The sequence below is a fragment of the Hemiscyllium ocellatum genome, chromosome 8 (assembly GCF_020745735.1).
Source record: "Hemiscyllium ocellatum isolate sHemOce1 chromosome 8, sHemOce1.pat.X.cur, whole genome shotgun sequence".
NCBI lineage: Eukaryota > Metazoa > Chordata > Chondrichthyes > Orectolobiformes > Hemiscylliidae > Hemiscyllium > Hemiscyllium ocellatum.
Window position 1 is genome coordinate 119,647,660 of NC_083408.1, and position 12,530 is coordinate 119,660,189.

At 47.9% G+C, this 12,530-nt stretch overlaps 1 protein-coding gene across 1 annotated transcript in view; it reads left to right on the forward strand.

Annotated features, from left to right (window-relative positions):
* Positions 1–12,530, forward strand: part of tmem63c (transmembrane protein 63C) — a 331,403-nt gene that overhangs the window by 211,843 nt on the left and 107,030 nt on the right. Inside the window, exon 15 of the mRNA XM_060829024.1 lies at positions 8,842–8,995. Within this exon, the coding sequence (XP_060685007.1) occupies positions 8,842–8,995 (154 nt within the window). The remainder of the gene's footprint in view (positions 1–8,841; positions 8,996–12,530) is intronic.

Consider the following 12,530-nt stretch of genomic DNA (forward strand, 5'->3'; position numbering starts at 1 on the left):
CGGTGCTAGTGTGGGTGTGCACGGGCTGTAACAGTGCTAGTGTGGGTGTGCCTGTGTTGTAACGCTGCTAGTGTGGGTGTGCGGGGCTGTAACAGTGCTAGAGTGGGTGTGCATGGGCTGTAACGGTGCTAGTGTGGGTGTGCACGGGCTGTAACAGTGCTAGTGTGGGTGTGCCTGTGTTGTAACGCTGCTAGTGTGGGTGTGCGGGGCTGTAACAGCGCTAGAGTGGGTGTGCATGGGCTGTAACGGTGCTAGTGTGGGTGTGCACGGGCTGTAACAGCGCTAGTGTGGTTGTGCCTGGGCTGTAACAGTGCTAGTGTGGGTGTGCCTGGGTTGTAACGCTGCTGGAGTGGGTGTGCACGGGCTGTAACAGTGCTAGTGTGGGCGTGCCTGTGTTGTAATGCTGCTAGTGTGGGTGTGCGGGGCTGTAACAGCGCTAGAGTGGGTGTGCATAGGCTGTAACGGTGCTAGTGTGGGTGTGCACGGTCTGTAACAGCGCTAGTGTGGTTGTGCCTGGGCTGTAACAGTGCTAGTGTGGGTGTGCCTGGGTTGTAACGCTGCTAGAGTGGGTGTGCACGGGCTGTGACGGTACTAGTGTGGGTGTGCACGGGCTGTAATGGTGCTAGTGTGAGTGTGCACGGGCTGTGACGGTACTAGTGTGGGTGTGCACGGGCTGTAACAGTGCTAGTGTGGGTGTGCACGGGCTGTGACGGTTCTAGTGTGGGTGTGCCTGGGCTGTAACAGCGCTAGTGTGGGTGTGCCTGGGTTGTAACGCTGCTAGAGTGGGTGTGCACGGGCTGTGACGGTACTAGTGTGGGTGTGCACGGGCTGTAATGGTGCTAGTGTGAGTGTCCACGGGCTGTGACGGTACTAGTGTGGGTGTGCACGGGCTGTAACGGTGCTAGTGCGGGTGTGCACGGGCTGTAACAGTGCTAGTGTGGGTGTGCCTGTGTTGTAACGCTGCTAGTGTGGGTGTGCCTGGGTTGTAACGCTGCTAGAGTGGGTGTGCATGGGCTGTAACAGTGCTAGTGTGGGCGTGCCTGTGTTGTAATGCTGCTAGTGTGGGTGTGCGGGGCTGTAACAGCGCTAGAGTGGGTGTGCATGGGCTGTAACGGTGCTAGTGTGGTTGTGCCTGGGCTGTAACAGTGCTAGTGTGGGTGTGCCTGGGTTGTATCGCTGCTAGAGTGGGTGTGCATGGGCTGTAACACTGCTAGTGTGGGTGTGCACGGGCTGTAACGGTGCTAGTGTGAATGTGCATGGGCTGTAACGCTGCTGGTGTGGGTGTGCACGGGGTGTAACGGTGCTAGTGTGGGTGAGCCTGGGCTGTAATGGTGCTAGTGTGAGTGTGCATGGGCTGTAATGCTGCTACTGTGGGTGTGCATGGGCTGTAACAGTGCTAGTGTGGGTGTGCACGGGCTGTAATGGTGCGCGTGTGGGTGTGCACGGGCTGTAACGCTGCTAGTGTGGGTGTGCACTGGCTGTAACAGTGCTGGTGTGGGTGTGCATGGGCTGTAATGGTGCTAGTGTGGGTGTACACAGGCTGTAACAGTGCTACTGTGGGTGTGCACGGTCTGTAATGCTGCTAGTGTGGGTGTGCCTGGGCTGTAATGCTGCTAGTGTGGGTGTGCCGGGGTTGTAACAGTGCTGGTGTGAGTTTGCCTTCATCAACCTTCCTGGTCACTTCATCAAAGATTTCTAAAACATTTGAGGCCATCTTAATGGGTATGGAACGTGGCTACCAGTTTCTGCTCAGCCATTCTGTGTTGTGTCTCTCGAAGGCCACCTTGGAGGATGCTTACCTGAAGGTCAGAGGCTGAATGTCCTTGACCGCTTAACGGTTCCTGACCAGGAGGAAACATTCCTGTCTGATGATTGCTGTGCTTTGTCCATTCATCTGTTGCCGTAGAATCTGCATGGTCTCGCCAATATACCATGCCTCGGGACATCCTTGCCTGCAGCGTATGAGGTAGACAACATTGTCCAAGTCACATCAGTATCTGCAGTGTATGTGGTCAGTGGTGTTCACGTGTGATAGTAGTATCCATGTCAATGATCTGACATGTCTTGCAGAGGTTCCCATGCCAGGGTTGTGTGGTGTTATGGTTGATGTGCTGAAGACTGGTTAGTTTGCTGTGAATGATGGTCTGTTTAAGACTTGGCAGTTGTTTGAAGATGAAAAGTGGAGGTGTAGGGATGACCTAGATGAGATGTTCATCATCATTGAGCAGTTTCTGTGCTCTGGGAAAGTACTGGATGATGAAGGGTACTCAATCAGTCATGTCCTGTATCTGAGTTTTGAGGATATTGTTGCGGTTTTTCGCTGTCGCTCGTCAGAATTAGCGATTGATGAATTGAACATCGTATCCCGTTCTTTCAGCATCTTTGGGTGTCCATTGCGTTCCTTCTTATCTGAGCAGATCCTCTGTATACACAAGGCTTGTCCGTAGGGGATGGCTTCTGTAATATGTTAAGGATGGAAGCTGGAGAAGTGCAGCATTGTGAGGCGATCTGGGGGCTTGTGGTAGAGTGAGATACTGAAGTGTTCATCCTTGATAGACATGTGTGTGTCTAAGAATGAGACTGATTCTGAAAATAGCCCTTGCTAAGTCTGATGGTGGGATGAAACTTGTTGATATTGTTTCTTATTTGTTCCAGTGATTCCTCGCCATGAGTCAAAAGGAAGTAAATGTCAGCAGTGTGTCTGGTGTATGTCGTTGGTTGGACGTCCTGTGCAGTAAATAAGTTTTGCTCGAACATGTGCATGAAAATGTTGGCATATTAAGGTGCACATTTTATTCGCATGACTGTTGCATGTGTCTGGATGAAAAGTTGGTTGTCGAAAGTGAGCATGTCGTGGTCAAGAATAGAACATAGAACATAGAAAAATACAGCACAGAACAGGCCCTTCGGCCCACAATGTTGTGTCGAACATTTGTCCTAGCTTAAGCACCTATCCATGTACCTATCCAATTGCTGCTTAAAGGTCACCAATGATTCTGACTCTGCCACTCCCACAGGCAGCGCATTCCATGCACCCACCACTCTCTGGGTAAAGAACCTACCCCTGACATCTCCCCTATACCTTCCACCCTTCACCGTAAATTTATGCCCCCTTGTAACACTGTTGTACCCGGGGAAAAAGTCTCTGACTGTCTACTGTATCTATTCCCCTGATCATCTTATAAACCTCTATCAAGTCACCCCTCATCCTTTGCCATTCCAATGAGAAAAGGCCTAGCACTCTCAACCTATCCTCGTACGACCTATTCTCCATTCCAGGCAACATCCTGGTAAATCTCCTCTGCACCCTCTCCAGAGCTTCCACATCTTTCCTAAAATGAGGCGACCAGAACTGCATACAGTACTCCAAATGTGGCTTTACCAAGGTCCTGTACAGCTGCAACATCACCTCACGACTCTTGAATTCAATCCCTCTGCTAATGAACGCTAATACACCATAGGCTTTCTTACAAGCTCTATCCACCTGAGTGGCAACTTTCAAAGAGCTATGAACATAGACCCCAAGATCCCTCTGCTCCTCCATCATACTAAGAACCCTACCATTAACCCTGTGTTCCGCATTCTTATTTGTCCTTCCAAAATGGACAACCTCGCATTTGACAGGGTTAAACTCCATCTGCCACTCCTCAGCCCAGCTCTGCATCATATCTAAGTCCCTTTGCAGACGACAACAGCCCTCCTCACTATCCACAACTCCACCAATCTTCATATCCTCTGCAAATTTACTGACCCACCCTTCGACTCCCTCTTCCAAGTCATTAATAAAAATTATAAACAGCAGAGAACCCAGAACTGATCCCTGCAGAACTCCACTTGTAACTAGGCTCCAGGCTGAATATTTACCATCTACCACCACTCTCTGATTTCGACCGGTTAGCCAGTTCTCTATCCAACTGGCCAAACTTCCCACTATCCCATGCCTCCTGACTTTTCACAGAAGCCTACCATGGGGAACCTTATCAAATGCCTTACTAAATTCCATTTACTATACATCCACTGCTCTACCCTCATCCACATGCTTGGTCACCTCCTCAAAGAATTCAATAAGAACTTGTAAGGCAAGACCTACCCCTTCACAAATCCGTGCTGGCTGTCCCTAATCAAGAAGTGTCTTTCCAGATACTCATAAGTCCTATCCCTCAGTACCCTTTCCATTACTTTGCCTACCACAGAAGTAAGACTAACTGGCCTGTAATTCCCGGGGTTATCCCTATTCCCTTTTTTGAACAGGGGCACAACATTTGCCACTCTCCAGTCCCCTGGTACCACCCCCATTGACAGTGAAGACGAAAAGATCATCGCCAACGGTTCTGTAATTTCCTCTCTTGCTTCCCACATAATCCTAGGATATATCCCGTCAGGCCCAGGGGACTTGTCTATCCTCAAGATTTTCAAAATGCCCAACACATCTTCCTTCCTAACAAGTATCTCCTCTAGTTTACCAGTCCGTTTCACACTCTCCTCTTCAACAATACGGTCCCTCTCATTTGTAAATACTGAAGAAAAGTACTCATTCAAGACCTCTCCTATCTCTTCTGACTCGATACACAGTCTCCCACTACTGTCCTTGATCGGACCTACCCTCGTTCTCGTCATTCTCATGTTTCTCACATACGCATAAAGGTTATCCTTGATCCTACCTGCCAAAGATTTTTCATGCCCTCTCTTATCTCTCCTAATCCCTTTCTTCAGCTACTTCCTGGCTATCCTGTATCCCTCCACTGCTCTGTCTGAACCTTGTTTCCTCAACCTTAGGTAAGCCTCCTTCTTCCTCCTTACAAGACATTCAACCTCCCTCGTCAACCAAGGTTCCCTCACACGACCATCTCTTTCCTGTCTGACAGGTACATACATATCAAGGACACGTCGTATCTGTTCCTTGAAAAAGTTCCACATTTCAACGACATCCTTCCCTGACAGCCTATGCTTCAATTTATGCTCCTCAGATCCTGTCTTGCAGCATTGTATTTACCCTTCCCCCAACTGTAAAACCTGCCCTGTTGCACGCATCTATCTCTCTCAATAACCAAGGTAAAAGTCACAGAATTGTGGTCACCATCACCAAAATGTTCACCCACTAACAAGCCAATCACTTGTCCCGGCTCATTACCGAGTACCAAATCCAATATGGCCTCCCCTCTGGTCGGACAATCTACATACTGAGTTAGAAAAGCTTCCTGGACACACTGCACAAACACCGCCCCGTCCAATCTACTTGATCTAAAGAGCTTCCAATCAATATTTGGGAAGTTGAAGTCACCCATGACTACGACCCTGTGACTTCAGCACCTTTCCAAAATCTGTTTCCCAATCTGTTTCTCCACATCTCTGCTGCTATTGGGGTGCCTATAGTAAACACCCAACAAGGTGACTGCACCTTTCCTATTTCTGACTTCAGCCCATACTATCTCCAAAGGCAGATCCCCCTCGAACTGCCTTTCTGCAGCTGTTATACCATTTCTAATTAGCAATGACACCCCCCCTCCTTTTTTACCACCCTCCCTAATCTTACTGAAACATCTGTAACCAGGAACCTCCAACAACCATTCCTGTCCACGTTTCTGTGATGGCCACAACATCATCGTCCCAGGTACCGATCCATGCCTTAAGTTCACCCACCTTATTTCTGATACTCCTTGCGTTGAAGTATACACACTTGAACCCATCTCTGTGTCCGCAAGTATTCCCTGTCAGTGCTACCTTCTCCACAGTCTCCCTGCATTCTTGGACATCCTGACACACAGCTAGCCTACTTGCTGGACTTCAAGTCCAGATCCCATTCCCCCTATCAAATTAGTTTAAACCCCCCCGAAGAGTGCTAGCAAACCTAACCCCCAGGATATTGGTGCCCTTCTGGTTCAGGTGCAACCCATCCTGCTTGTACAGGTCCCACCTTCCCCAGAATGCAGTCCAATTGTCCAAATACCTGAAGCCCTCCCTCCTACACCATCCTTGCAGCCACGTGTTCAACTGCACTCTCTCCCTATTCCTTGCCTCACTGTCACGTGGCACCGGCAACAACCCAGAGATGACGACTCTGTCCATCCTAGCTTTTAGCTTCCAGCCTAACTCCCTGAGCTCCTGAATGACCTCCCCACCCCTCTTCCTACCTATGTCGTTGGTGCCAATGTGTACCACGACCTCTGGCTGCACACCCTCCCCCTTAAGGATTCTGAAGACACGGTCCGAGACGTCTCGGACCCTGGCACCCGGGAGGCAGCAAACCATTCGAGAGTCTCGCCCATGTCCACAGAACCACCTGTCTGTCCCTCTAACTATAGAGTCTCCTATAACTAGCGCTCTCCTCCTCTCCCCCTTTCCCTTCTGGGCCTCAGAGCTGGACCTTGTGCCACAGACACGGTCACTGCAGCTTACCCCTGCAAGGCTGTCCCCCCCCAACAGTTCCCAAAGCGGTATACTTCTTGTTGAGGGGAATGACCAAAGGGGATCCCTGCACTGCCTGCTTCTTCCCCTTCCCACCTCTAACTGTTACCCAGCTACATGAAGTGGAAGAGTTGTACGATGGTGCGTGGAGATTGGCAGATGTTGGTATTGAGTGTTGAGGCTGTTGCTATGATGCCGTCATTCTGGGGAATGCTGGTGTAGAGTGCTGAAACATCCATTGTGACAAGGAATGTTCCTTGTTTGACTGGTCCGTGGGTGTTGAGTTTCTGTAAAACGTCTGCAGTGTCGCGACAGAAGCTGGGAGTTTCAAGATGCCCTCCACAAAGCCAGAGAATTTCTTACAGAGGGTCCCATTGTCTGATACGATGTGATGCCCAGGTGTGTTGGCTTTGTGTATCTTTGGAAGGCAGTAGAGGCCACCTTTGCGAGATGTACGTGGGGTGGGAGTGCATAGGATACTCTGAAGATCTGGATCAAAGATCTTGATTAGGATTTCGAGTTGACAGAAGTGTTCTTTGGTTGGATTGGCAGTTGTCTGTAATGTTCCTGGTTGTTCAGTTGTCAATATGCTTCTTTGCAATAGTCCATTCTATCCTGTGTGACGATGGCTCAGCCTTTGTTTGCTGGTTTGATGACGATGTTGCGCTTGCTCCTGAGAGCACAAATGGCATTGTATTGTGTTTGGGTGATGTTTTGTGTGATCTCGTGAGCACAGCTGATGAATCTTGCATTATGCATCTCCTCATGGCATCAGCATACATGTCAATCCAAGGGCAACAGCCTTCCGGAGGAGTCCAGTTCAACTCTCCCTTCTTTGGTCGCTGCACTGAGGATCTCTCTGTTGACTGTTCTGGTTCATTGGTTGTCTCGCTGCTGATATCTTGGGGTCTGTGAAAGAACTCCTGGAGTCTCATTCACCTGATGAATTCCATGGCCAATAACTTCAACTTCATGTGGTTGAAGGGTGTGGTCAGACAAGTTGATGATTTATTTCCCTGTGGTAGCACCATTTTCAGCCATGGTGGTGGTGGTGATGCCAAATTTCTCCAGTTTCCTGTTCTTGGTCTGTTTGTAGGTGGCCTGGTTCTGTTGCCTTTTTTGCTTGGCAATGTCTCCTAGCTGGTCCACTGTAACCTGAGTGCAAGCTGAGAATATGGATGATGCAAAAACTACGACAATGGATGAATGGACAGGGCATAACAATTGCCAGACAGGATTGTTCCCTCCCAGTTAGGGAACATTTCAGTGGTCAAGGATATTCAGCCTCTGATCTTCAGGGAAGCATCCTCCAAGGCAGCCTTTGAGATACACGACAACACAGAATGGCCGAGCAGAAACTGAGAGCCAAGTTCCGTACCCCTGAATGTGGGCTTAACCGTGATCTTGGGTTCATGTCATGTACATGTGACCCCACCGTACTGTACTGTATCTGTAACATCTTCCTCATTGCCCTGTTTTAACACCATCACCTTGATAAATTGTTATGATCTCTCTACCTTAACTAGTTTGTACACTTTGGATTACTTGTTACTTTGGTTAGACTCTTGGCATGTGACCTTTATACTTATCAGGTTATTCCAGCCCTTTGGTTTGTCTCCAGCACCACCTTTTTTTTTGTAATTATCTCTCGGCCTCAATTGGATTATAGATCATCCCTTCAGTTGTTATTCAGCTGTTGACACTTTACTCACACCATCTGGCACTTTTGATCACCTGCAGAGACTTACTATTCGGCCTGTTGACACCTCACTCACACCATTTGTACGATCTTTCGATCTCTCTGCCTGTACATTCTGTGTCTGTGCGCTTCCCTTCACTTCTCCTGATAAAGGGGCAGCGCTCTGAAAGCTTGTGATTCCAAATAAACCTGGTGGACTATAACCTGGTGTTGTCTGACTTCTGACCGACTCTAAATGGACTGAAGTAGTTCAAGAATGCAGCTCAACAATGCCTTCGCAAGGGGCAACTAGGGATGGGCAGTAATTACTGGCCAAACCAGTTATGCTCACATCCCATGAATGAATGAAAAAGGACTTGCATCCATTCAAAACACAGCTGCTTATGCTCAGTTCCTTCCAAAGAATCATTTACCTATCACCCTTGTATTTGATTGCCTACACTGCCTCCTGGTCAAATATTGATTATAAGGTTCTGAAACCCTTCCTTGCGCTTCCTTCTCTCTATCTCTGTAATCTCAGCTCGCCCCATAATCCTCTCCCAAATCTGCACTTACCTAATTTTAGCCACTTGAGCACGCTCAATTTTAACTGTTCCACCATTAAGCTTCTACATCTTCATCTGCCTCAGTTTGAAAACTCCCTCAAAGTCCTTTTGGATGCTTTAAAGGTGAAAGTCGTGATATAATTGCTGTACATGCTGTGCTAATTGTGTATAATGTCATTTTCTTTGTGTTAGGGAAAATCTGTCGGTACAAGGTAGCACTTGGTGGATTCGCTGCACACTCCTCAATATCTTTCTTTTCCTGCTCCTCTTCTTCCTCACAACTCCTGCCATCATCGTCAACACCATGGACAAGTTCAATGTTACCAACCCTGTTGAGAGCCTCAAGGTAGGTGAAGATTGTTGCTGCTGATTAGTTATTGCTTCCTGCCCAGCACCAGGCTACCTACCTGACCACCGGCTCCCAGTTAACCCTATCCTCCCTCATAGCACAATAATGAAAAGTCATTAAGTGATATAGCATGTAGGCTGGGTGGAGGACTTCAGTGCCCAGCTGAACATTGGCTAAGTAGGCCGCCTCCTAACTAGGCTGGTTGAGTTTTCCAAACTGGACCTATAACAGGTGGTTGTAAAAACATCAAGATGGGGAGAATCTACTCAACTTCATTTTCAACCATGTGCTTGTAGTTGGATCTATTTGCGATAATTCTGGTAGGATTAGACATTGCACCTTCCTTGTGGCAATTAAGATTCATTTTTATAGGGAGGATATATGTTTTATGTGGCACAACCACCTGTGTTGAATGAGATAGATTTATTATGTTCTAAAGTTTATATTTAGAAAACAATCTAGGAACTAACAACTGGATATCTACTGTAAGCCATCAGCAGCAGCAGCAGAATTGTATTTAACCACAAACTGTAAACTCATAGTGTGGCACAACTCAAATCTACCATTATCACCAAGCCAGGGGATTAGCCCCAGTTTGATGAGGAGAATAGAAGAGCAGGACAGAAGCAGCACCTGACATCCCTGAACATGAGTTACCGCCCTGTGAAAGTAGACCACTTACTTTCTAACAGCAGAAGCAGCACTGCTATATACCAATAAATCAAATCGAAGCTCTGTAATGCTACCACATGCAGTCATAAATGTTGGTGGACAGTTGAAAATTAAACCAAGGACAAGACTGCAAAAGCATCCCGGAAGTAGATTGGAAAATTTGAGCTTCAGAACCAGATGCATCTCTTGCCAAGCTAAAAAGGACCTCAGGGGCAACTTTTTCACATAAAAGGGTGGTGTGTGTATGGAATGAGCTGGTGAAGGCTGGTACAATTACAACATTGAAAAAGCATCTGGATGGATACATGAATAGGAAGGGTTTAGAGTGATATGGGCCAAGTGTTGGCAAATGGGACTAGATTAACTGAGGATATCTGGTCAGCATTTACGGAAGGGTCTGTTTCTGTGCTGTACATCTCTATGACTCTGTGACTGGCGTCAATGAGTTGAGGGTTCATAACAGGAACAGGCCCTTCAGCCCCTTTTGGTTTTAAAGTGGAACAACCTCATATAATGTAGTGTTTGATTTGGAACTTAATTGACAAGGAGGGACAGCACAGTGCTGGAGCTAATTTTGGGGAATGAAGGTGCTTGAGGTATTTTTGTGATAGTGACCATGACGGCATATGCTTTAAGTTCCTCATGGAAAAGGAAAAAGGGTGAGTTTAGGATTGGGGGAAGACTGCTTTTATTAAAATAAGGCAAGATCTGGCCCAAGTAACTTAGGAACAGTTACTTCTGTGTAAACCCACAGCAGAACAGAGCAGTGGGAACAGTTTAAAAGGGGACAGAACAGACCCAACCTGTTCACTTTAGGGTGAACTGTAGGAGCAACAAGCCCAGATGGCCAGGAATATTCAGGACTAGATAAAAAGGGAAAAAGAGAAGTATAACAGGGAGCAGAATAATAGGGGCCCTCGAGGAGTATAGGAAATGTGGTGGTGTTCTTAAGAAAACAGTTAGGACATCAAAGAGGGGGCATGAAAAAGCTTTGGCAAGCAAGATCAGGGAGAATCTCAAGATATCCTGCAAGTATATCGGTGGGAGGGGCAAGAGAATAATCAGGGAAAGGTTTGAGACCAAGTGGGAAGTCTGTGCATGGAGTCAGGGCATGTTGATAGAGTGTTAACCATGGACTTTATACTTTGCTATGAAGCACACTTTTTAAATTAAATGGAGACCCATAAGCAGACTGAACATTGTAAGGTACACAAGACTTGGAAATTTTACCGCATACGATAAAACCATGTATGGTACAGAATAATAGTGTAATACGGGAATTAACAGAGGGAAAATGGTGGGCTGGGGGAAAGGTGGGTGGGATGTTTATGGGTGATCCAGTTGGGGAGGTGATTTTGATTGGTCAGTGGGAAGGGTAGAGTGGATAGATGAGAAGGAAGATGGGCAGGTTAGATCTGGTCAAGGAGGCGAGGAGGAGAAAGAAGGCTGGACGTGGGATGAGGTTGGGATGGGGAGATTTTGAAACTGATGAACTCTATGTTAAGGCCATTTGGTTGTAAACTCCCAAGGTGGAATATGAGGTATTGTTTCTCCAGTTTGTGTGTGGCCTTATTTGGCAGTGGAGGAGGCCCAGGATGGACATGTCGTCAGCGGAGTGGGAGGAGGAGTTGAAATGGCTGGCAGTCGGAAGGTGGTGTTGATCGGAGCATACGGAGCCCAGATACTCCGTGAACTGGTCCCTGAGTCTATGCTTGGTCTCTCCGATATTGAGGAGACCACATCAGGAACAATGGATGCAGTTGACCAGGTTGGAATACATGCAGGTGAATCTCTGCTGGATTTGGAATGGTTGGTTGGGGCCTTGGACAGAGGTGAGAGGGAAGGTGTAGGGGCAGGTGCTGCACTTCCTGTGGTTGCAGTGAAAGGTGCCAGGTATGGTGGAAGGGTTGGAGGAATGTGGGCCTGATGAGGGGGTCGCAGAGTGAACAGTTCCTATGGAAAGCAGATAGGGGTGGAGAAAGAGATATCTGTCTGGTAGTGGGGTCTGACTGTAGGTGGCGAAAATGGCAGAGAATAATGCATTGGATTTGGAGGGTGGTGGGGAGGTATGTGAAGGCTGGGGGACTCTGTCCTTATTTGGTTAGGGTGAGGGGGTTTGAGGGCAAAGGTGCAGGAAACGGAGGAGATGCAGTTGAGGCACTATTAATCATGGGAGAGGGTAAATTGCTGTCTTTGAAGTAGGAGGACATCTGGGATGGCCTGGAGTGGTATCCCTCCTCCTGGAAGCGCATGCAGTGGAGTTGAAGGGTTTGGGAGTGTGGGATCACATTTTTGCAGAAGGGTGGATGACAAGAGGTAGCTGTGGGAGTCGGTGAGTTTGAAATGGATGTCAGTGCTAAGTCAGTTTCCAGAGGTGGAGATGGAGAGGTCCAGGAAGGGAAGGGAGAGATGGTCCAGGTGAATATGAGGTTGGGCTAGAAGGTGTTGGAATAGTAGATGAACTGTTTGAGTTCCTTGTGGGAGCATGAGGCAGTGCTGCTACAGTCAGCAATATAGCAGAGGAAGAGGTGAGGAGTGGTGCTGGTGTAGCTGCAGAAGAGGGACCACTCCATGTATCCTATGAAGAGGCAGGCATTGCTCAGACTTTTGCAGGTGCCCATAGCCACCCCTTTAGTCTGTAGGAAGTGGGAGAAGTCAAAGGGGAAATTGTTGAGGGTGGTGACAAGTTCCTTTTTTTAGTTCATTTGTGGGACTTGGGTGTCACTGGCTGGCCAGCACTGATAGCCCATCCCTATTTGCCCTTGAGAAGGTGGTGGTGAGCTGAGAGTTTTGACGAAGGGGAATTTTTTTGGGCCTGTGGGAGAGGAAGAAATGGAGGGCTTTTAGGCCATCATGAGGG